Genomic DNA, 24,730 nt, shown 5'->3' with positions numbered 1-24,730 from the left:
GTGAACAGACATTCCCCCAGATCCTGGTGGTCACCCCTGATAAACTTATAGGTGGCCATCAGATCACCCCTGAGCCTACGCTTTTCCAGGCTAAGGAGTCCCATGGCTCTCAGCCTGTCATCGTTATGAGCATGGCGTATTTTTGATGAGGTCTCAGAAATGTTCCTTATTTTACTTATTTGCTTCCATGTTGAGTAAGTAGTTGACTGTTTTAAATCCAAAGAACAGTCAGTATTAGATGACAGGAAACATGGCATGTGTCAAATTTGACCCAAAATGACTTAGCACCACGCCTCTGGTGTCTTGTAGAAGGCTGGAAGGATAGCAAGTGGTTTATTATATGACGGACTCTACAGTATTCTCCTACTCTGATTCAGTTTGCTGTGCTAGCCTTTCACTATTTACTAATGGCAGGGAGCACTGATGCCTGTTATAAGCTGGAGCCACAGCTTGTATAAAAACAGTAAGATACAGTTTGCAAACCCCCATATAGAGGGTGTGTGCATGTGTACATTGTGGTATGCTGAACCTGAAGAAGGTCTTTGGGTGTGGACAACTGTACACTTCTCATGTTAAGAGGGAACTATTTCTGTAGAGCGTGCAGCAGTCGATCCACTGTAACTATTAGGTGATTTGGGGTGACACAAGTGAGCTGTCCCCCAGCTCTGACTGCTGAAAAGTTGCAGAGGTTTTGCTACGCTTGCAGTTACATTCATTGTTCATGGAAAGTGTTTGTACATGATGTGTTTTTCAGAGTAAATGAGCTTTCAAGCCAAAATATGCTGACATAATCTTGCAGTAGAGTTTTGTTTGTTTTTCATACTTTGTTAACCCCACACATCATGGAGAAGGGAGTACAGTGAGCTACTAGGGAGAAGTCTTATTCTTTTGGAGTAATAAATGGTTATTTGCAAGTTTTGCCCACTTGTGCTTTTCTTTCTGAATTTGCAGCTACATCTTTGATCTGTTTGCAGAGGCCCAGATTACTTTCCAGACAAAATCGTCTCTCTTGGAGTCACTGGAACAGATTTTACAGTTTCTGTCAGGCCGTAAGTATAAGATTGTCACTGCATTTAGTACGTTGCTCGGTTCTATGGGTAATACCTGATAGTAGTTTCCCTCAGTTGCAAATAAACAGGAACCTGCATAATTTTGGAACAAAAGGAAAATGGGAACTTTGAACAAAGCTGGACTTATTGTGCCCATACCTCTGTAGTTATAAAAAACCAAAATACTACCAGTTGGAAGTGTAGCATATCATCAAGGTTAACACAGATTTCATTGCTTTTATTGGACTGTGTGTTTTCATGTCCATTTTGATGACAAACCTTATTTCTGAGATGGCACCTGGTACAAAAGCTGAGTGTGCACAAATGCATGTGCCTTAAGTGCATTGTTCTCCAGACAGCCAAAACTAGAGCAAGCATGAGGGGAGCTTCTTGACCTGATGATGGCTATCCTTGAGTTACGATTCAGGAAAAATGAAAAGCTGCTGACACTTTGCCCTTTTCCTGAATGACTAACACACATCTGCTTTAGTTTCTTAACTTCTTTGATTGATAGGTTTGTTCTTCTCTTGTCCTTCTGCAAGAAAAAGATTTGACTGCTTGCTTTTACACCTCTTCAAAAAATGGTCAAGCTGATTCTCAGTTAGCAACCTTGATTAAAAGTATTTGTTGAGAAGCATGGTCACTAGAGCACAGGCTGTCAGCCTAACGAGAGAGCCTTTGTGAACCTGTCTGCTGCTGCCTCTTTACCTTTTATTCCTAGTCTATATTCCCTCTTTATGCCTCCTGCACTCTGGCTAGAAGTTGTATTTATGTAACTTATGGGAATGGAGAGAGCTGATTCTTCTTCATATCTGAACTTTCAGTCTTCAAGCCTCCTATCCTTTGCTGGCTATATCCCTCTCCCTGTTGTCACAAACGCAAAGGCATTAGCATCTGCAGCAGGTGCCAGTTTGAGCCCGTTACATTACAAATTATGGTCAGTTCTTTTTGTATTGTTTTTTAATCAAGTCAGTATTAACTGCTCTAAGCTTCTGAAAAGCTGCTCAGTAATTTCTACCTGCTTATCTCTGTCTTGATTTCAGTACATGGAAAGTCATTTAAAATATTATTTATTCTTGAATGCCCACCTACTTGCCTAGTTGACAAAGTCATGCAAGATGACGGGTTACCTGCATTTGCAGTACAGTTCTGTTACCTTAATTAGGCGATGGTACTCCATGGGTTGTGGTCCAGATGACTTAGTATTCAACCAAGTGAGGTGGCATAAGGTTCCTTAGAGAAGTCCCGGCTAATTGTCTGTTTCCAAAACTCCACGCTCCTACTTTAAAAGAGCATCATAGTATGTTTGGGACTGATTACAAGTAAATACAAGTGGCACGAAAGTTGCTTCTAAGTGCATGTCAGAGACCAAACAAAACGCTGAAATCCTGTTATGTTTCAATTTTTGCACCCCAAACAGTCATGGAAATCTGCTTGATTCATTTATATTTTGGCATTAGATGGTATTTTAATAATAACATGCTGTCCTCTGTAGGTACTGGGATATTTATCAACACGTCTGGATTACATAAACTTTCAGACATTATCCAGGTAAATGATTCTATCTGGCATCTTCATTTTTACTTCTAAAAGACTGAAACATTGTTAGAGAATGTGGAAAGACATTAAAGAAGTCTCTTCTGTCTTTGGACCGCTCTTTTACCTATGTGGGAGTTGGCATGCTATAGACATGTCTACCTAATCATTGAATCAAGGAGCATTGCTCCCAGTTTGTCCTCAGATAATTTTGAACAGAGGCTTTGTGCCTTTCACTCTGAACATTAAGGAGTGAGTACAGCTGTTGCTGTTGGTTTTCTCAGGTTAGAGATTGTTTATTCTCATGTCACTCTGGTCCACGTGGATTATGGAGGGCAGCCTGCTTAAAAAATCCTGAATTAGCACTGTTCTGAATTTTCTCTTCACGTGAGGATCTCTAAAAGGATCTTCATAGTGAGTATAACTTCTTAGCTTCCAGGACTGGCCTTTCGCTGCATCTTGCAGACAGAAAGTACATTTATGGGAAATGCTGAACTGCCTTGTAATATTCAGAAGCAAGCTATAAAAGACTTAGGCAGCTGTTTAATTCTGATATTTTTACCAAGTTGATAATGAAGGAATGTGAAATTCTACACTGCTGTTTCTTTACCCTTGTCAGATGCTGTTTTAAGCTCATGCATATAGATATCCCTTTTGGAGAAGTCAGACTTAAATATGATTCAGTTATTTCTGGTCCCCACTAGGAGGAGCTACAATCTTGCACTGTACAAATGGCATGTTAACCTAGCTCTGTTTGGGCAGATGAGCTCTTCCCTCGAAAGAGTAAGCTTCAGTTAGAAGCAGAAGTAGACTGAGATTATCTCAACTGGATTTTTTTGGTTTATTTATGGAATGCAGAAAACTTGTAAAAGAGAGAACCTATAGGGGTGTGCTAGTGGTGGACCAATAGCGCACCAAGACAACACGGGCATTCTGCACTGTCACCTGTTGCAGAATTATAGAATAACAAGCATGTGTATGTTTGATTGGGAAGGTGGATGTAGTAAATTTGGAAGTTCACACGGGTCAGTGAACTGACGTTCATGCCCAAGCCTTTGTGTTCAGACATACGACGACAGAGTGGCAAAGATGTTTGAAGAACTCGGAGTTCAAAATCGAAAGCATCTAGCTTGAAATATTTTGCACTTGAAAAATGGCTGACTCTCTAGACTGAGGTCACTTAATTCCTAGAATTTGGCCATTTCTCATTACTCTCCCTGTTTGAGTCACTGTAGAGCAAGTTGAACTGAACTTTTCCCAAAAGCTGCTGATGAAATTGGAACAAACTTTGTGTAACTGTTTTTCTCATTGGTTATGGTTCAAGCAGTTTCCCGAAGCCTTCTGTTCCCCATATGTGACAACAGCATAGGCGCCGAGTATGTGGGGGCACAAAGGCCTTGGCCCCTCTTGGGAAGAGGCTAGGGTGACCACCCACCCCTAGCTGGGCAGAACTGAGATATGTTCCCATTCTGGGAACATAAAGTCCCAATCCCAGGCAGCACGAGTCCACCACAGCAATTGTTTTAGATTCCCAGTATTGTGCTGGGATCCTGGTTTTCCGTTCACCATGGAAAAACGCGGGAAATGGTGGGTTTCACCTTGCAAGCTGGCAGAGTTCTCGTCTGCAAGGAGCTGCAGGGAGCAGGACACCAGGGGCACCACATGCATGTACACGCATGCACACAAGCTCATGGCTGGAATACAGGTCCAGGCAGCTGCGGAGAGCAGCTCCCCCAGCTGCCTGCAGCTAAGTCTGTGGGGGGAAATGAGGTGGGGGGCAGATTGCAGCCCCCACAGTGAGGAAGGGACTGGGGCAGAGGCTGGGCCCCAGGGCACTGCTCAGCCAGACCACTGCATTGGGGCCAAGGCAGGGAGCAGGAGAGAATCACAAGCAGCTCATTCAGGGGTGGAGAAGGGGCTGCTGGAGAGGCAGTCATGGGGGGGGCAAATGCCCCTCCCCCCAGTTTTGTGCACAGGGTGGAGGTGGATGTGGGCTGCCTGCTGTGGGGTCAGAACTTCCCGCCCTACTGGCTTTCCCCTGGGAGCTCTACACTGCCATGGCAAGGTGTCCCCTGCCCACCCAGCAAAAGCAGGGGTGGTGGCACGGAATTGTGCCCTCCGCTGCTGCTGGGCAGACAGGGGGCGCCTTGCCATGGCAGTGTGGTTGGCACAGGGCTCCTGGGGGCCTGGAGCTCCAAGTGCCCACATCCACCCCCTGTACCCTCAAAGGGCTCTGCTCAGCTCTGCTCCGGCCGTGCCACCCAGAGGTGGGGGGGGCATCATTTTAGGTCCCTGACCAGCAGATTAAAAGTTGGCTCCTGTGCACAATGGTGGTGTGGGTTTGTATAATCATCACTGCTGCATTTATGCTCAGTGCTTTCTTGTTTAATATGAAAACATTCAGAAGGCCAAAGTCAATATTTGGACATTTAGTCAATGACGCAGAAACTAAATTACGGCAAAATGAATGAAGCAGTTAAAGTAGAAGCCTGGTGGCCTTTTGAACTGATGAATTTTTCAGTGGTGTCATGCCCTAGTTCATTCAGTGTAGTGTCCTGGATTCAGCCGTGTCAGATAGCTTACACCCTTTGATTTGGAAGAGCTCTGCCATATGCAGCCTTTTCCAGAAAAATATGCTGCTTGGAAATGTCGGCTGTAAAGGTTTAAGAAGTACCAATGTTCCAGAAATCTTGGGAAACAAAAGTCATCTCTGGCAGCAAGGAGACGAAAGAAAGCTGTCTGTGCAGGAGGAAAGGAAGCAGGACCAAAGTGATCTTCAGTCACACTATTATGTGGTTTCTTCTGCACTTTCTCTCTGGGCATAGCACCAGCTCTAATGTTTTTCTGTTTGTAAAGGATTATATGCTAACTGTTGGCCTCTCTGTCTTGCCAAAGGGCTTACCCTGCAGCTTGTTATAATTACTTTTGATGTGATATTATTCTTTGTAACTACAGTAGCTGGTATGCTCCTAAACCTCTTCCATGGTGGCACCTGGCCTTTGAAGGTCTACTGCTGTAATGAAAAGTTGCTGTTTCTAAATGATGCTTCCGAGACACACTTTTTGTCACGTGGCAGTATTTAGGTAGATATGTCTTCACCTCCTTGAAGAAGGGTACTTGTGCCTGAAAGCTTGCAAAGAACTTTGTTCCAGCTGCTCAGCTGGTCTAATAAAAGAGATCACATAGTTTCATAGACCCAAAGAACCTGGCCTGCCTGTGCCTTAGACCAACACGGCTACATCCAAAAACTCTGCGCATCCTTGGGGATTCCTAAAAAATGTGATGCATGTAATGGTGAGTTGTCCCATGTTTCTATCAGGAACTGCCTGCTTTGGCAGATTGAATAAACTTATTTCTTTCTGACATGGAATTTGACGGGAAGGGACGGGGGTTTTGTTTTGTTCTTTTTCATACAGTAGTCTCAGGAAAACAATACTGCCTTTCTTGCAGCGGAACTGGCCACTCCACACCCAGCAGCTGATTCTGGCCCGCAGACCTAAATAGGCTCTTTCATTCTCCATTGTCCTAGCTGTTGCTATTGAGGCCATGCTGGGGTTAGCTGTGCAGATAGAAAGCAAATGTGTCCAGAAGCACACCGCTAAAAACCACACTTCTGGAGGCAGGCCGTCGGAAGAACAGCATGACTCTTGACCTCTTTCTCATGGGGCGGTGGCTGGACATGGTGCTGTACTTTGATTAGTCGGCTGTACGTTCTCTGGGTATGCGAACAGGATTGGGAACAAGTTACGTTCCTATTGAGATTCAGTTCAGGCTCAGGGCCGTTATGCTGGGGACGTAGTACGAACATGCTTATCTTGGTTTTCGTCAGCGCAGCTGAGCGAGCGCAGAGTGCCTTGTCAGCCGAATGTGCCTTATTGCTCCATGCAGCGGGAGCGGGCCTCATTCTTATGGCTCATTTCCATGGGAAATACAAACCAGAAGGGGTTTGGTGGCAAATCTCTGGGTCTTGTTGCCTCACATTTCTGTCAGACTAGTTCTGTGTCATCCAGAATTTCTTCCACTTGCAGCTCCTTTTCACCTTGCCTTTACCAGTCTCCATCAAACTGTTAAGAGTTGGTGCCGACTCTCTGTATCTAACTGGTGCTGTGGTGTCTGGTGTGATGGGTGCTGCTTGTTTCCAGCAAGTCCCGAAAGGAAAAGATCTAAAGTTTGATGCTTCAGCTTACTGAGTTGAAACAAGGCTGGCCCCGTTCGATTTGTAGCACAGAGCCGGTCCTGTGTACATGAATGCCTTTGTGCCTGTGAACGCAACGTGTGCCCCGCCAGTAGGGCATTGTGTTTCCATACAGACCCTGATGTACTGAACGCATGGGCTCTGATGTGCCGCTAGCACTTCGTATCTCGAAGTGATCTGCAGAGCAAGGGTGAGTAGAGAAAGAGTCTCAGAGGAAATAGTTTGTTCATGGTTTCAAGCAGAGAGGAGGGGGTCATTCTGAAACAATCCAGATCTTCTGGGCTGTTTATTGGCCCCAGTCTGGTTCTTTATGTGCTGGGATGATCTGGTTCCATTTTTCCAGCTTTCATTTTCCATTTTTTGAGCAGCTTATTTTTATGAGTGGATTTTCCAAAACAACAAAAAAAATTAAACCTCAGCAAAATCCTGCTTAACTGCTGCCTGGTGACTGTTTTCCATCATTTAAACTTCCCAGAATTCTACTTCTGTTTCTTTTTTCAGTGGGAAATAACTTCCTTTTACTACCATCTGGGTAGCCGAGAGCACTGCTAAATTCCTGAAGAAATTTTGTTTGGAATATAGTTATAAATATTTTGAGAACCCCACCTGCTGTCCCTAAAGAAACCCTGACCTTTTAGTTGAGTTTGTAATTCCACATGGAAAGGGGATTTGCTTTTTAGTTGCAAGACGTAGGAAGACCAAAGAGGCACTGTCCGTTCAGGACAGAGCTGATGCTACTTCTGATTTTTGTATGTAGAATTTGGAACCAATAATGGCTGCTCTTGTCTTGGAAAAGGACACTGGTAGAGCACGTTGTTGTAGCTGAGATTTTAAGCTGAAGTCAGAGGATTCAAAAGGGTTGTCTTCAGAGCGGCTGTGACTCTGCCGTCTTGTGCACTGTAGTGCTTCTGTTCATCATAGAGTAACTCGATCATGCTTAGTTGTGTCTAAGGTATACATACGTTCATTGCTGTCACTTGTGTAAATCGGGTATTTGCTCACACAAGTGGCTAGCCCATTGCATGAAGCGGCATAAGTGTGCAATCTCACAGACTAAAAAAGAGAGAGACCATGCAAGCTCTGGGGAACCCAAATTCACTTCATCAGATGCTGTGAAGTGAACGTGTGTTCATGAAGGCTTGTGCTCTCTCTCTCTCTCTCTAAAAAATCTTTTTTATTCAGTCTATAAAGGTGCATATCTACCCTGCCTTCTGACTGACTTCAAACTAACACCTCTCTTAGTTTGCATAGCTGTCCATTTGCATTCAGCTGCCTGATTTATGCATTCAGGTGTTATAACTGTGTACACAAGTGGATATACAATCATTAAAAACATCTGAAAATTGAGACTAACATATTGAAATGCTTGTAGGTATGCCCACTTTCTAATTGATAAAATGTATCCTGAGTTTTTCTCCTCTATCTGAGTTTCCTGTAGAAATATCTTTACTCAGAATTTGCTGCAGCTTTTATTAATGAAGAGGACTGAAGGATGCATTTTAAAGTTAGAGCAGTGGCAGTTCTTTTGCAAATAATGTTTTGGTGTGTGCATTATTGACTTTGCTGGGACATCTGTTACAGTTCTGTCTTTTTTTTCCATCTGTTTCCTAGACTGTATTTAGCACTGATCCTCCGGAGGGCATATCAAGCACCAAGCCAGTTCAGTCTGTATCAAAATATTATAAGGTATGGGGTGCCTGGCCTGTTTTTGGCACAGTCTTTCTGTCCTTATGTGGCTGAGGTAATACAGTCAAGACTCAGAAGTGGCTAGGGTAGCAATATAGGTTGTTGAATCCCAGGAGGAGGCAAGGGAATGTCTTTATTAAAATAAATGTGTAAGATTAGAATTTGTTGCTCCAGTTCCAGGAAAAAAGGGAAACATCTGATTTTTAGTTCTAAAATGTGTCTTAAGAAGCAAGGAACCACAAAGATGCTGTATCCACGAGTTCATGAAGGTTTTGCCATGTGCCTGCTTTTTGCTTTTTTTTTTTTTTTTGGAAGGGATAGATGGGATTTCATCAGAGTCTTTGTTCCAGTATAGTGGGCCTCAAGTTAATCAGAAATGATCATTAACACCCTGCTTCTCTTTTTCATGTTATCTAAGCATACTTCATAGTAAAACTGTTATCAGTTCCTCCCTCCACCCCAAAAAAAAAACACAGTATGGGAACAGGTAACAGTGGGCGGGTGAAAAGGTTTGAGATAAATTGTCTTATGTAGCAACTTGGAAACACTAAATTTCCTGTCAGGAAAAAAAAGCAGCCATGGTAGTACTTGCTTTTTTCATTTCCAAACAAAGTTTGCAAAAGCCTGTCTATTCAAAGACAACACAATACATGTATATATTTTGTCCTCCCCCTCCCCTGTGCCTCCCAAAATTGGGATTAACTGACCCTTTCAATACAATGTGAATGCTAGGGATCTAGCTTCATTTGGATAAATCAAATTCCTACCACATTTACTAAATAAATGTTGACTAATGGCAGAGACTTCTAGGTAATTTGGAAAGAACCTGAGCCTTTGTAGCATAGATTCCCTCTCATTAGACTTCAAGCTTTTAACACATCAAAACTTCACCTCCCTACTGTTTGGCATCATTATCTGCCACGCAGCTGGTCAGGCTTGTGTCCTGTCTGCTCCAGACCCCTGCGACTTAGAAAGCGAGATGTAACACAGTTTTAATTGATCCTAATCCAGCCACTTTGCATTTTGAGCTGGTGACTCAGTCATTTCCTTCTTTAGAATCTGCATCAGTTGTAAGCTGGATATCATTTGTTTGCCACAGACGTTCAGCTGCTGTATGCGTGACGTTATTCTGCTGGAGTTCCTTGTTATCTCCTGGCTGCTTATCTTTAGGTTCCCTGTAGTTCAGTTAACTTCATCACTGGGACCATCTTCTATTATATGTTCACATCTATCATTTTGAAAATGTCTAAGTTCTATTAATTTTCCCTTCTGAGGAAAAGGAGCTTAGTTTTTTTTATTAAAATTTGATTCCTGAGACTTATATTTGTTTGTTGTAATATTCTTAGGAAATATTCTTCTTGCATGTTCTTATTTCCCAGGGGAACACAGGTGACTGATTGACTCTGTCTCTCTTGCATGCAGTCCAGAAGCTCTCCATGCCAATAAATTGCTCCAAACTAGCAGTTTAAGTATTGGCCATATTTGCAGGGTGTGAGCAAGAGGAGAAGGCAAATGCAAACAGTGCTAGCACTATAAGAAGTGAACCTTGGCCATTCAGAGCAGGAGCCAGGATTGGGAGTGATGCATCTGTGTTTCTTTTTGTACAGCAATCTGGAAACATGTTACTTCCCTGTATTTTCTACAGGTGCACATTCATTTGGATACCAGCAATCAGAGAAAGAAGCAGAGGACAGACCTATGGAGTTCATCCGTTACAAAAACGCAAGGTGCATGAGTGGGTTGGGGTGAAAGCCCTTAACAGCTAAACTAAAAGTCACTCAGCTGGTTCATCCTTAAAATAAAAGACTGGAAGCTGTCCCCATGGTCAGAAATGTATCTGTATTTTACCCTTCAGTACCATACACTGACCCAGGAAGGAACCTTCTGGCAGGTTAGGAGTCTCTGCCTAGCCTTCTTTAAATGTAAAAATGGATGTAGTGATTGGGAAGGTGAAATAGGCTTGCTGCTTAGGGTTTGCTCCTGGCTCTCTACCAAAGTTGCACCATTTTAATGCTAGTGGAATTCTTAAAGTAGTACAATCCCTCTAGTATAGACATAATTGTCAGCATTAAGGTGCTTTATATCAGTATAGCTGTTCTTATATGGAAAGAGAAATGACCTATATAGATAAAGCTCTTTTATACCAGTACCGCTGTCTGCCCTACAGGTTGTACTGGTATAACTACTCTGTTAAAAAAGCAGGTCTTAAACAAAACAGTGATGTAGCATAAAAAGTACTACTATACAAACATGATCTAATAAGCAAGAGCATCCACTGGGATTGGGAAGAAATCATCCTAGAGATCATCTTAATGCCTTTGATTTTGTTTCTTGATTACATGCATACTTTTCTCATGGTTGACTGGCTGGTTAGGACTGGCATTAGTTTGTGAAAATGGGGTAGCATGGGATAAGGAGAAGGGACAGCTGGGGATCTTTGCAGTTCTCTCCTGTGCAGTTATTTATCTTTGCTTTGTAGGCTGGTGCCTAGTCAGTTTGGGTGTTCTGGAATCTTGTTCCTTTGCTTCTGTACACAGCCCCATTGCAAACAGAAGGTCAGGTGGGGTTGTGGTTCCTTTAAGTGGCAATGAAAGCCCTATCAGTGGGCTTCATGTGCCTGCGAACAGAGAATTGACTGGCAGGCTTGTTGAGTGAGCCAGTCTTGGGGTGTAACTCACAGAAGGTTAAATCTTGGCCCCTTCCTATGTAAAAATTCTTTTAGACCCAAGGTAATGTTTATAAAACCTCCTGGGTTCCTCAGGTGAAAGGCAGCGTAGAAATGTTGCTTTTGGCCAGGAAGTCTATGCTGTATTAAACCCAAGACTGTCAGGAAAGAGTTACAGTGCAGTTTTACCTCTAGCAAGGAAGAAATTTGCTCCTAGGCACATAAACTATGCCAATATGTGCTATAGTTTTAATAAAGATTAAATTGTCTAATCTTGATGGTAGCATTTCAGTAGAACTCCCACATTTTATGGTCGAAAAACCGAAATTAATTTTGTTCATTCTGAGATCCTATCGTGTCTGTTATAAAACTTCCCTAGGCAGTCTATTCCACTGCTTCACTGTTCGCACGGTGAAGAAGTTTTTTTCTGCATATCCCATATAAATTTACTTTGCTGCAACTTCAAGCCGTTGGCCCACATCCTCCTCTTGGCAGCAAGAGAGAAGTTCTTTATCTCCTTTTTATGGTAGCCTTTCAAGTATTTGCAGACTGCTCTTATGCCCCACTTAAGGGCCTTTTTTTTGCATAGTTTCATGGTTTTGTATGCAACAACTTGTCCTCCCCTAAGCATCATGTTTTAGTAGCAGACGTGATGGTCTGATTACCTCTCCAAGCCAAAGCATTACTCATAGCAGCTTGTTTTTGGAAGCCCACTGAAATTGGCAAGTCCTGCAGATGATAAAAATAAGAGCAGTCTGCTCTTACGCCCCACTTAAGGGCCTTTTCCGCAAGCTGAATATGCCCAGCTCCTTCAGCCTCTCCTTGCGTAACTTGCTTTCCAAGCCTTTGATCATCTTTGTTGACTTTCTGTGGATCCCCCCCCAACTGCTTCACCTCCTTTTTAAAATGTAAGGCCCACAACTGCACGCAGTCTCCAGATGAGGCCTAACCAGTGCCAAGTCAAAGCACTATCACCTCCCGCGTCTTTCACCTAATGCTTCTATTGGTGCAGCCCGAAACCATGTTGGCATTTTGTGCAGCTGCATCACACTGCAGACCTTTAGGTGAAGAAATACAGAAATACTCTAAATACTCTAAAAAATGAAGAAATGCTCTATTTTTATCATCTGCAGGACTTGCCAATTTCAGTGGGCTTCCAAAAACAAGCTGCTATGAGTAACGCTTTGGCTTGGAGAGGTGATCGGACCATCACGTCTGCTACTAAAACATGATGCTTGGGGGAGGACAAGTTGTTGCATACAAAACCATGAAACTATCCAACAAAAAACAAACCCATGTTGTGCTTGTTTCCCTGCCCCTACGCATACAAGCAATAATGTCTGTCCACAGATATTCCTGTAAAAGAAGATTGGGTAATATCTGAGGAAAACAAAACTTCCAGGTCATTAAAGAATCTCGCTTCTATTAACTCTGACACCAGTAAGGTCAATGTTGACTTCATGGAAATACTTAGCACTGTTGCACATGCTTAGTCCGGGTCACCATTACTGTTATTCTTAGAAATGGGATGCAGTTCTTGTCAGGAGAAGCATTTTTATACGGAAAAGATGTGCAATGTCCCTTATTTAAATGTCAGAGCGTTTGCATCCATCTTATTTGATAACACAATGCAATTTTAGACAGGCCTACAGACAATTTATTCTGTTCTAATGCTGTATATCACCTCCCACAGGAGACAAATACAGGGAATTAAATATAATTTTATGCGCCTTCATGCTTGAACCAGACATTGTCAACACTGGTCTCTTTTTCTTGATGGTTGTGTTTTTAGTAAAAAACAAAGAATAAAGGACAAAGGAACTAGGATGCTAGATTTAAAAAAGGTGGATTTATCCAGCTCAAGGAGCTAATAGGCATGGTGGCATGGGAGGATAAACTGAAGAATAAAGACACCCAGGAGAGCTAGGAGCTTCTAAGGGGCACAGTATTGGAAACCCAACAAGAAACTGTCCCAATATGATGGAAGCACAAAAAGAATAGCAGGAGACCAACGTGGCTGCACAAGGAGCTTCCAAAATGCCTCAAATGCAAAAGGAAAGTGCAAAGGTAATGGAGGAATGGGCAGGTCACGAAGGACACCTACAAGGAAATAGCAAGAACCTGCAGGGACAAAATCAGGATGTCAAAGATGAGAATGAGCTGCACTTGGCAATGAAGGTTAAGGACAACAAAAAAAGTTTCAGTAAGTATGCTGGCCAGAAACAAAGGACCAAAAAAGCTATGGGTCCTCTATTAACAAGGCACAGGAACTCCCAATTGAAGATGCAAAAGTGGAGCTACTCAACAGCTACTTTGCCTCAGTCTTTACAAAAAAATTAAGCTGCCAGACACCTAACAGGGATTATCTGGGTAAGGAAAGGGGCAAGCTAAGGAAGGAGATAACAAGAGAGACTGTCAGAGAGCTTTTGTTGTGTCTGAATGAATTTAAGTCAGTAGTGCGAGATGAGTTTCATCCCAGGGTCCTGAAGGAACCGGCAGAGGAGATCTTGGAGCCCTTGGCAATGATATGCATGAAGTTGTGGAAGACAAGCCAGGTACCAGAAGACTAAAAAGGGCCATTGTAGTGCCCCTCTTTAAAAAAAAAAATGAGGAGGAGGACCCAGGCAACTACAGACCTGGGTATTTAATGGAGCCCATCCTAAGGGGCCCAAAAATGTCTGTTTTCAAAGGATTTTATGGGGAAGCTGTGCCTTGGTTGGATTAACTTGTATATCCTGGGCTAAGTTCTAGACCTATCTGTTCTAAGTCACAGTCAGCTGGGGAAGCAGAGACTGCTCTGGTCCTGGGCCCTGTCCAACCCGGAGGGTCAGTGCTCTGAAGGCACCCTGCATATTTAGACAGTAAGTGATATTTCAGGCAGGGGATATTGTTGGTGGAACAGGGAAGGTTTTTATGTGGGCTGGTGTCACCTTGCCCTGGCCCTCTGCACCACTGTAGTGTCCTCTTCAGCTAGGTTTTAAATGTGCCCCTTGGCATGAAGGACCCTGCTTCCTCTGGGTGACGTGCCCGGACTCGTCTTGATATAGGGCCAGTTAGAGACTGTCTCCAGTGCTTATGATGAGTGTGCAGGCTATACCGAGGGAGAAGGAAGCTAGAGTTTTGGCAGTTGGCTAAAGGAGAGGTTGGGGATTTGGGGGCGTGAGAAGTCAGCTTAGGCTTTGGCTTCTAGATGTTGAGGCTGGTAGCTCTGGGGCAGGGTGCCCCTTTACTTTCCCCTTCCCCTTGTGAGCAGGGGTAGAGAGCAGTTGTTTTTTCAGGTGACCAAAGTTCCTAGTTCTTCATCCCACCTGTCTGGTTCTTCTACCATATCTTCCACTCGTAGTACCTGTTGCACCATGAAGTCAACTTCTGGATGAAGGATTGACCTAGTTATATCCACTCTGTGCATGCAACTGGTCAGACTCAAGGTTTTGGTATTTTAGATATCTTTGATCTGACCCACAACTGTCTGTCTTGAAAATAGGAACTACTGAAATGGAAAGGGGGGCGGTGGAAATCTTGACCCTTTAAATTCCTGTTTTGAATAGGCAGAATTAAGACCAGGATGGGTGAAGCAGAAACCCAGATTCTGGCTGCTCCTGAGTACCCGTGGAAGGTTAGCTCTGGAGTCTGGCTTTGTGATTTGAACCTGTCTTTAGTTTATTGAACACCAAATGGGGCAGGGCACCCTCCACCACTCTGTGACATGGCCTCCACTGCACGGATCTTGGTTCTTAGAATTTTGCTTCCTATCTGATACAGGGAAGATCTTGAGTTATTGGTGTTTCAGCCCTGGGTACAGCATGCATGAGCTGGCTCGTCAGGGAGTCCGGACAATTATCCTCACTAGTGGGACTCTCTCCCCACTCTCCTCCTTCACAATGGAAATGCAGATGTAAGTACCTTTCTCTTGGGCGCACACTAAACTCGGTGGTTCGGGGTATTTGCTATCTTTATACCAATCTCATCATTTGTTGTAAGTGTTTGGGGTTGATAGCTGCAGCATGGCTCCTGGAATGAGTGTGAGGCGGACATTTCTGCTTTTTCCTCAGACCTTTCCCTGTTTGTCTGGAGAATCCTCATGTTATCGATAAACACCAGATCTGGGTGGGCATCATTCCAAAGGGACCAGATGGAGCTGTACTCTCCTCGTCCTATGACAAAAGGTAATAAATTATGCCATTTAAAATGTTGCTTTAAAGTCGTGGGTCTCGGCACATGGATTTGATTTGAAGGCTCAGCGCTTGCAGAACGTTTAGCGTTCTCTGCAGTTTGTTACTGAGATGAACTGATTTTCATATTAAAAACCAGGGGTTACGGTCAAAGTAGAAATCTTAAAAAGTAGGACTGGAAAGAACCTTCAGACATCATCTCATCCACCACCTGCTCTTTTGTAATATGTAGCCAAAACATTCTTTGCAAATTAAGGTGATTAAGTCTTGCTCTACCCACAGTGGCTACAAAGAACATGCAATCATTGTCATCTTTATAATAATCTTTCAGTGATTGGAAAATTTTGGCATATTCCCCCTAAGCCTTTTCTTTCCTCGGAAAATTAATCCACTTCTTTTGAAGCTCATGTTTTTCAAATCTTCCATCACTCTTTTCAGTTGTCTGCATCCTCAGAGTGGCCCAAACTGGTCGGCTGGGGGGTTTTGAGAGCGTTCCAACAGAGATTTCAAAGGAGCATTGCACTTCATTGGCAGCTGGGATTGTGCATGGGTTATACAGAAAGCAGAACTTTTCTGCTCTGGGGGAAAGGAAATGGAATCAGTGAAGACTGGAAAATAGGTTTCTCCCCTTTTTTGTTTCTGCTTTGTAATATCATGTCCAACATCAGACTTATTCATATAATGTGAAGATAAAAAATTCACACTTTACCAAATCTGGTGGATTATGGGTTTGTCAGCTCTTGAAAAGTCACTCACCCAACCTAGTGGTGTAACTGGGCTGGTGCCACTGAAACTCACACTAGGTTTTTCAGATATCGAGGAAGTGCCTTTGCTGTACGCATGGATTTTCTGATTTTTTTTTTTTTTTTTTTTTTTAATTCTCTTCCCCAAATTACCCAAAGGAGGTACAGTCTGATACATTTGTTCATCCATTTTGAGTTCAGTGTTGTAGAGAAACAATTCCCCAGGCAGAGGCTACTTAAATTTGAGTTTAGCTTGGAGTAGACCTGACTTACCCCCTTTTCAATCATATTCCAAACCCCAACACAGACTACCCCATACAGTCTGCCCTTCCCACAAGAAGAAGACAGAAGGACCATGCTGTCTTTTGAGATTTTGCTGTTTCCATCAGTTTAACATGGAAGGCATTCAGATACTGCAGGGGTGGTAAGGAGTGTAAAACACTGGGCGTATAGATGCTAACATTTGTGTCTGTGTTGGAGGGTACCAGTATAAGTTGTTGCATAACAGTGGCAGCCTATGATGCTGTAGGAATACAGGCGTGGCAGAACCTCTGCAACTTCAGCCCTGCTTCATTCAGGGTCAAGGTTAGAGTGAGGACCTTGTTGCACTTTAGACTGTTTAGCACTAGTCGCACCTTCAACTTGAGCAGCACATGTGTGTGGAGTGGCTCCACCTTAATGGAGCAGGAGCTGGGTTGTGCAGATCAAGAGAAAACCCTGCCCTGGCGTGGCAGAACTTTGTGCCACATAAGTGCTTTAAGCCACTTTACGGTGTTAATGTGTGGAGAATCCAGGGATTAAGAGCTCCAGGAGCTGCGCAAAATTACCGTGTAGCAAGGCCCTGATTTGGCTCATTCCTACTGCTACAGTCATGCACTGGTAGCAGCTCCAGCATAGCAGTTGATGCATGCTCTGAATCAGTAGCTCCCCTTCCCCTTTCAAAATTGCTAATGCATCTGTTTGTCCCTGCCCTTAGATAAAGCATCGCAAATCCAGGAAGTTTGGAGACCACTCTTTAAGTTCGTTCTGATGTCAGATCCCATAGTGCATGTCTCTTTTTGTTGTGCCTTGCATGAGGGGAGGGAAACATGCAGTACTTGCCATCGTCGATCTGGCACCAGCATTTGTAGCCTGTGTAAACATCAAGTTACTTTTTTTCTGGGGAAGCAAAACATGCAAAACTCTCTGGGACAAAAGAGAATGAGATATGAGGAAATGGATATAAGGAGAGAATAGTTGGATTCTCCATAGGAAGTAGCACCGTCAAAAGAATACCGGACCATGCCCGCAGAGCTGCGCTGAGTCAAAGAGTGTTAGTCACATTGTCTAATTCAGCTGGCACTGGAAATACAGATACTAAATCAACTCCTCCTGTCGCATGGCACTGCCACACCTAGTTAATAACCCTTATCACAGTCTTGGCAGCTTCTTCACACTGCTGTCTGGGAGGATTTTGTTCATGATTTCATTTTTAATCATGAACCTCATTATCTGTAGGTACTCATACTTTCGTGACTGAAGGCTGACGCATTGTGACCTAGATTTTCTTCAAGGCTAAAACCTAGTTCTAGTTGTTGCTTTTCTAGTTGATCATGACAATGTGTAGGGAGGCCTAATTATTGCTAGCTGTTTGGAGGGCAGTGGTCCATGGTGGTAAGTGTTGTACTAAAGCTAAGAGTTGTCAGAGCATCTTCCTCTGTTTCTGTAAAGATGGGACCAGGAATGTTAGTGAGGACACAGGCATAGGAGGGATAAATGACATGGAAAATGAGGAGTGGAAGGGACCTTAGGAAGTCATGTAGTCCACCCTCCTGCTCAAAACAGGACCAGCCCCAGGTACATCATCCCAGCCAAGGCTTTGTCTAGCTGGGTCGTAAAAACCTCCAAGGATGGAGAGTCCACCGCCGCTCTGGGTAACGTATTCCAGTGCTTCACCACCCTCCTAGTGAGAGTTTTTCCTAATATACTTCAACGTCCCTTGTTGCAACCTGAGCCCATTGCTCCTTGTTCTGTCATCTGCCTCCACTGAGAGGTCTAGCTCCATCCTCTTTGCAAAGATCCTTAAGGTACTTGAAGGCTGTTATCAAATCCCCTCTCGGTCTTCTTCTCCCGACTAAATCAGCCCAGTTCCTTCGGCCTCTCTGCAGGAGACGTGTCCTAGCCCCCAAACTATTTTCATTGCCCTCTGCTGGTCTCCGACTTGTCCACATCCTTTCTGTAGTGGGGGGCTCAAAACTGGACACAGGACTTCCTATGTGGCTTCCCTAGTGCCGAATAGAAGGGAAGAATCACTTCCCTCCATCTGCCGGCAGTGCTCCTACCAATGCAGCCCAGGATGCTGTTAGTCTTCTAGGCAACAAGGGCACACTGCTGGCTCATTCACCTTCTTGTCCCCTGTCACCCCCAGGTCCTTTTCTGCAGAGTTGCTGCTTAGTCCATTGGTGGCCAGCCTGAACCGGTGCATGGGATTGTTCTGTCCTGAGCACAGGACTTTGCACTTCTCTTTATTGAACCTCATGTCCAATCCTCCGTACTGCACTAGTACTGACTAAGGGGTTAGAGATGTTAACGAGAGGAGTCCCGTCTGTCTTTCCTACCTCAAGGAACCTGTAGATGTTTTTACAATACTAAGTGGGAGGGAAGTACATGTGGACATCGCAATGTCTAGAGGTAACGCTTGAAAATGCTGTGTTCTGGGGTGAGGACTGAAGACACAGGAAGGGAAAGTATGTGAGATTAGGAGTGCCTTACTCCAGGCAAAGAGTTTCAAAATGGGAACTAGTTAATATAAAAGAAACTGCAGTGGTGATATTGTTGTTTTAATCTCTTTGAAGGTTTTCTGAGGAATATTTATCTTCTCTGGGGAAAACTATAGGTAAGTGCGGTATACTCGGATCCTAGAAACAAGCTATGGTGCTTGTAACTAGGTGGGGAATGGGGGGTGGAAAATGACTTCTTATGGACAGGCATAAGCAGTTATGGTATCCAAAGGGGAGAACCTTGTATGTGAGCTGTTTCTAAAGACTTCTTCCATCCTGAAATAACTAGTCTGTTATTTTAAGACAGCATGTGATATTGAATTTTGTGCACACTGTATATCATTCTTTCGATATGCTGAGCACATCTTTCACAGTATACCTACTCAGCACAGACTGAGAAAGAAAGTCATGATGGTCTGTGACTTACGTTAGACTTTAGAAGGTACCAGAGAGCTAAAACTAATCATAAGTTAGGCGTCCCTCCTTATAGGGAACAATATCATACAAACCTTAATCCTAGCCACCTCCTTCATGGGGGTATAATGCACGCTATACTCCAGCAGTGCATGGATGTCTAACATATGTATACCAATGTTGCTGAGCCCAGAGTTAATGAAGCATTTTTGTCATGATTCATTTGAGGCATGGGGTGTCTGTGAGTATGTAGTTTCAGATCTGTTGTAGCATAAGGGGCATTTGTAGAGCAGTAAAGTCTTATTAGTGAAAATGGTAACTGGTTAGCATATGCTAAAGAATGACAACAACTAGATATTACCTCGCTTTTTTAAGGGTTGGGTATTCCCATGAGCAAATTTAAATGTTTTGTAATCTAGTGTTTCATTTGGAGAATCAGAGTGAGAAGAGGCATCAAATGCTAGTGAAGACAGATAAATACAGAGAGAGGTTAAGATCAGAAGGCACGCACAAATCAGATAAGTGTATGCACAAGTAGCTAGTTAGATGCATTTGCATTGAATAATTCCCTGTCAAATGCATCTAGTTACCAATTGCAAATGTAAGCACCCCTTTTTATGCACAGTTGCTTGTCCACTGACCTAGAAATCTAGCCCTGAAAACAAACTGCCAGAATATAACAACAGTTAAATAACAGAACATGATAGTCAGAATATAACAGAAGGAGATGCAAGTTAGAAAAGAAGAGATCTTCAGAGATAGTAATGGAAAGTAAATTAAGCCTTACTTTATAAAGTTATATATAGCACCAAAATGGCTAGTGAAGTTTTGTGTAGCAATACAAAACCATCTGATCAGGTCCATCCTGCTGTTTTTATCAATTTTTATAAGATGGCTGGGGGAAAAATATATATTTATATATTTTTAAAGTTTAAGAGAAATAAAATTGTGTTGCTTGGCTAAGGGGTTACTGAAAGGGGAGTATGTTAAATCTATAGAATCTAGAAAACAAGCCATAGAAGAATGGGGGAGATGACATGAAGTATTTTCTTCCCCTTATTTCTGGCACACACATGTAATAAGTGCTGTGTTGCGTCAGGATTGTGCAGCAGAAAAACAACCCAGTGGCTGTATTTGTTCCTGGATTGCAAGTCTACCAGGTTCAAGGCTAGAGAAAAAAACCTGATTTTCTCAGATGCCCATGCTTTCCCTCTATGTCAAGAAGCTGAAGAGGAGATGGAGGGCAGACCATGACATCCCTTAAAAATAGGCTACTATATTTACTTGAATAGAAGATGACCCTAATTATAAGATGACTCCCCCTAGTAATTAGATTCCATATATGGAAAATTTATAAATTTGTTATAATTTTCCAGGCATAGAGAATCTAATCACTGGAGATTTGCCTTGAATTTGTGCCCTTCCCACTGCTACAGCGGGAAAAATAAATCTGAGGGGTCAGGTAGCCATTTGCCCTCTGCTTCCTCCCAAAATTTTCCCTTGGCACCCTCTTCTCCTTCATTTTTTTTCCCCCCTGGTCTTACCTTGCTCTCCCTGAGCACATGGAAAGGAAAAGGAAATTTGAAAACAGTAAGCTTGAAATTAAATATGACTATAGTAATTTGCATGTAGCAGCCATACACATGATTCATCCAGAATTGATGCATGGTACCTTTTTTGAAACTGCTGCAAGTTTTAGCACAGGTATTCTTCTATGAACACACCTTTGAGCAGCAATTTGGCAGCTACTTGTATGTAGTACAAAATCTGCAATGTTAGTCCAAAACCAAAAGACTAATGATTTACTACATAGTTTGTTGGTCTAGGCTCCACCAGAGTCGACAGCATTTCAAGCTATAGTGACCTTACGGCTCAGCAGTGCTCAGTATGTGTGTGTACTCCAGATATCCCCTCCTCCCTCCAAAGGATCCATGTGCTAATTAGCCCCGACACATGAGGCACTGGGCAACCTGGACTGGCGTCGCCTCATGGAGGGCAGGGCTGCATTAATCATATACCCCAGGCTGAGAGGGGGCGACAGAGGGATTCTGGGTGAATTGTATGCAATGTCGTGGCTCACAATGACTTGAAAGAGTTGGTGGTGAGGGGAGACTGCACTTCATGAGCACTACCACATGTCTTAGTCAGAGGGGTACCCTAACCTTTTCTTGTGATAGGTTCCCATCGGCATGTTTGCCCAGTGTGGGCCATGTGTTTTATAGTCCTGCTCAGTGTTGACTGCATTTAATCAACTTCATAGTTGGTTTTGCATTGCTTGAGCACATGTTGCTTTTGGCAGTAGTTTAATGATAGTGAGATTTTCTTGTATGCAATTCATGCCTTGTCTTGTATTCAAGTAAATATGGGTATTCCCTACCCACTGTCTGGAAAGAAAAGCACTGTGAATGGTAGGATGTTTCTCTTTCTTGTTGCAGGTAATCTTGTCCGAGTTATACCAGATGGGCTCCTGGTTTTCTTCCCTTCATATCCTGTCATGGATAAAAGCCTGGTACATTGGAGAGTATGTTGGTCGTTTTCTTTTTGTGCTTGAAATCTTAGTTATAGATTTTGAACCAGATTATCACACTGGGGTGTTTACATGAGGATACTCAAGACTTCATTCTAGCTCTGACTTGCCTGCATATCTGTTTGAAATACTTCAGGATTGTTTATTATTTACTGTCTACATTTTGGTATAGGTTTTATGCAACCTTGTACAGAACATGAGACATATTGCAACTCCCCTCCCCAGATTCCACCCAGAACTGGACAGTGAGGAACCTGGGGAACAGGAAGAGCAAGGGGTGCAAGATGTTTGGTTTCTTAGGCAAAGAGCGTTCTGCACATTGTTGTTACAGCTCAGCTTGTGGTTCAGGCATCTGTAATGTTGCTATTTGGGCTGAAGTTTTTCATGCCAGACATCTGCCTCAGGCAGCATTTTTTTTTTTGTGAAAACTTTCAACTTAAGCAAGCCAGCTGTTTCTGAGAGTAAGGGGAGAGGAAATTACGTTTTGTTTTGCCTGTATTAAAAACAAAACAACTCTGTTTTTGTTTTGTTTTTTAAAAAAAGGTCCTGGCAAACTTGTCTTTAAAAGAATTGGAAGCTCCAGGATTGCTTTCAGGGGCTTGGAGTTTGACAAGGGTGGGTGTCCTTCTGTCAGGAATACCCCTTTTGTCGGGCCCATGGAAAGTTTGAAAACTTTCAGTAGAGACTTAGTTTTTAGCAGCTAAGTTTCCCACAGATACTTTGCATGCTGGTTTTAATTAAACTTTGGGCTGAGCAGCATGTTCCCAGCAACTTCAGTTCTGGTTTACTCTAGGTCATGCTGGACAGTGGGACTTGAGTCATGAGAAGGTACTCCCAATGATCCTTTTGTGCTCAGAGAGCATACAGAAGGAAGATGCTTTCATTCTTATGCAGAGAAGATAAAACTTGTATCTAGGGTGGGAAAGAGAGGAGAATTGGGAATGGAGCTCATGGTATAGGAAGGGAAAGCTTGGGAACTGGGGAGAAAAATTGAGGTTGGGCTAGGAACCAGAAGGTAGGGGCATGGATTGATCAGATGAGGAGCCAGCTCCTGGGCAAGAACAGGGACTGGCTGAACAAAGAAACTGGGGCAGGAAACTGTGAGGACAGGATACATTTGGGATGACCATACAAAGGAGATTAAGATTAGGAGCCTGTGGGGAATTCAGAGGTGAGACTAGGACTTGCTAAACAAGACTGGGACTGAATGAGAAGCTCGGTCATGAATGACCACACGTTTGGGACTGAATGAGAAGCTTGGTCATAAAGATTTGGACTGGATGTCTGAGTAGAATGAGACTGGGACAAGGAGCCAGAGAGAGAAGGAGAAGGAGAACAGGACTCGAACTAATTGAAGGGGATGGGATGCACGGGTCAAGCTTCTTGTATATGAACTGCATGTCCTAGCAGAAGTTGCATTAGGATGCTCCTCTAGGTAATGTTGTAATGTGCTGTGCTGGTGGGGAGCTGGAAAACAGATTTGTAGCGCAGATTGCGGGGAGGAGGAAGACACCCAGGAAGCCTCTCTGATGGTAGAGAGGGACGGTTCTGCAAACTGGATCAGAGAGGTGGGCCTTGCATCAAGGCGTGGCAGATGGCCAGCTGCGTGGAGAGCCACTGTCGCAAGGGTCTAGACTGGGGCTGGTGCCAAGAGAGCAATAAGTGTGGATAACATGCAGCTGCTACTCCCCCCACCTCCCCCGTACCCATGTCTCATTTATCTGTTTAACAGGAACACGACTTTGCCAGAAGAATTGAAGAGGTAAAACCGATGTTTGTGGAACCGAGGAACAAAGACACCTTCACGGAGGTCAGTTTGCATCTGTCATAGTGGGTCTGCTGCAGTGATTTCAGACCAGCCTGCTTCTTTGGAAGTTCTCCCTGTCACCTTTCTGCTGCTTGTTACCCTGTTTCCTTTGTTCTGTTGAATTTCATCAGGTTTTGACACCTAGACAATAGGGTTGGGGAGGGGAGGAAATGTTAGTCTGTCTCTTGAATGTCTTCTAGGCCGTTTCCCTCCAACTGTTCATTTTGCAGACAGTTGACTTGATTGTGAAATACACATGCACACATGCGCGCGTGCACACACACACTATTATATGTGTGTGTGTATGTGTATTTTTTTTTTAAATTAAAAACACAGTTACCTTGGCTGGGCAATGTTAATTTCTGCCTAGAGGATCAGTGCATTAATCAGATGAAGCGTGTTTCTCTGTAATGTTCCCGCTCCTGCCCATCTCTCTTTCATACTACATCAGCACTTAATTCAGGAATCTCCAGTGGAATGCAAAGCCTTTTAGGTTGGGTGTATCGAGACTCACCCGGTGTGTGTCCTTCTGTGGGAATCGCCTACAAAATACTTGCTATGTGCCACATTCCCAAGTCAAAGCAATAGCCAAAGGAAGAAGAAGGTTGACTCTACCAGAGAGGAAAGAAACTCCTACCAGCCCTCTGTTTCTGTATTAGTGTGTCTGACTGGCACCACCGTGTTTAAACAGTCTCCTCAGGGTCCGACTTGAGTAACTGCGAAAGACAAGGTCAGCTGTATAGCAGTTGTCTTGTGGACTGCCTATGTGGTTGTGTGCTCCATCTTGGCTTGTGTCCAACAATTTGTCTTTACCATTTAAAACAAGGGTGTCAAACTCACGTGGCCCCATGCCGGCCAAACCAGGACTGAATCTTTGTGCAGGGTATGTGGACCGGTGGCATGAGGGGTTAGTCCAGCAATCCGCGGGCTAGATCATACAGCTCCATGGGCCGGATCTGGCCTGCAGGTCATATGTTTGACGCCGCTGATTTAAAATGTTTTTTGGCAAAGTAAACATTAGATAGTTTTCATAGTTTCATAGTAGCTAGAGTCGGAAGGGACCTAGGTAGATCATCTAGTCCAACCCCCTGCCTTGGCAGGAAAGAGCACCGGGGTCAGATGACCCCGGCAAGGTGCTCATCTAACTTCCTTTTAAAAATCCCCAGGCTAGGAGCCT

The 24,730-nt window shown here is 43.6% G+C and overlaps 1 protein-coding gene across 3 annotated transcripts in view; it reads left to right on the top strand.

Annotated features, from left to right (window-relative positions):
* Positions 1-24,730, top strand: part of RTEL1 (regulator of telomere elongation helicase 1) — a 68,383-nt gene that overhangs the window by 17,310 nt on the left and 26,343 nt on the right. For all 3 annotated transcript variants that reach the window (XM_019548318.1, XM_019548320.1, XM_019548319.1), the window contains 9 exons: positions 952-1,049; positions 2,545-2,600; positions 8,392-8,466; positions 10,112-10,193; positions 14,894-15,026; positions 15,184-15,297; positions 18,881-18,921; positions 21,655-21,740; positions 23,479-23,556. In XM_019548318.1, the coding sequence (XP_019403863.1) occupies positions 952-1,049; positions 2,545-2,600; positions 8,392-8,466; positions 10,112-10,193; positions 14,894-15,026; positions 15,184-15,297; positions 18,881-18,921; positions 21,655-21,740; positions 23,479-23,556 (763 nt within the window). The remainder of the gene's footprint in view (positions 1-951; positions 1,050-2,544; positions 2,601-8,391; positions 8,467-10,111; positions 10,194-14,893; positions 15,027-15,183; positions 15,298-18,880; positions 18,922-21,654; positions 21,741-23,478; positions 23,557-24,730) is intronic.

The sequence above is a fragment of the Crocodylus porosus genome, unplaced genomic scaffold, assembly GCF_001723895.1.
Source record: "Crocodylus porosus isolate Cpor-Errol unplaced genomic scaffold, CroPor_comp1, whole genome shotgun sequence".
NCBI classification, from domain to species: domain Eukaryota; kingdom Metazoa; phylum Chordata; order Crocodylia; family Crocodylidae; genus Crocodylus; species Crocodylus porosus.
The sequence above is the reverse complement of the archived record's forward strand: the minus strand, read 5'-3'. Positions and strand labels throughout refer to the sequence as shown.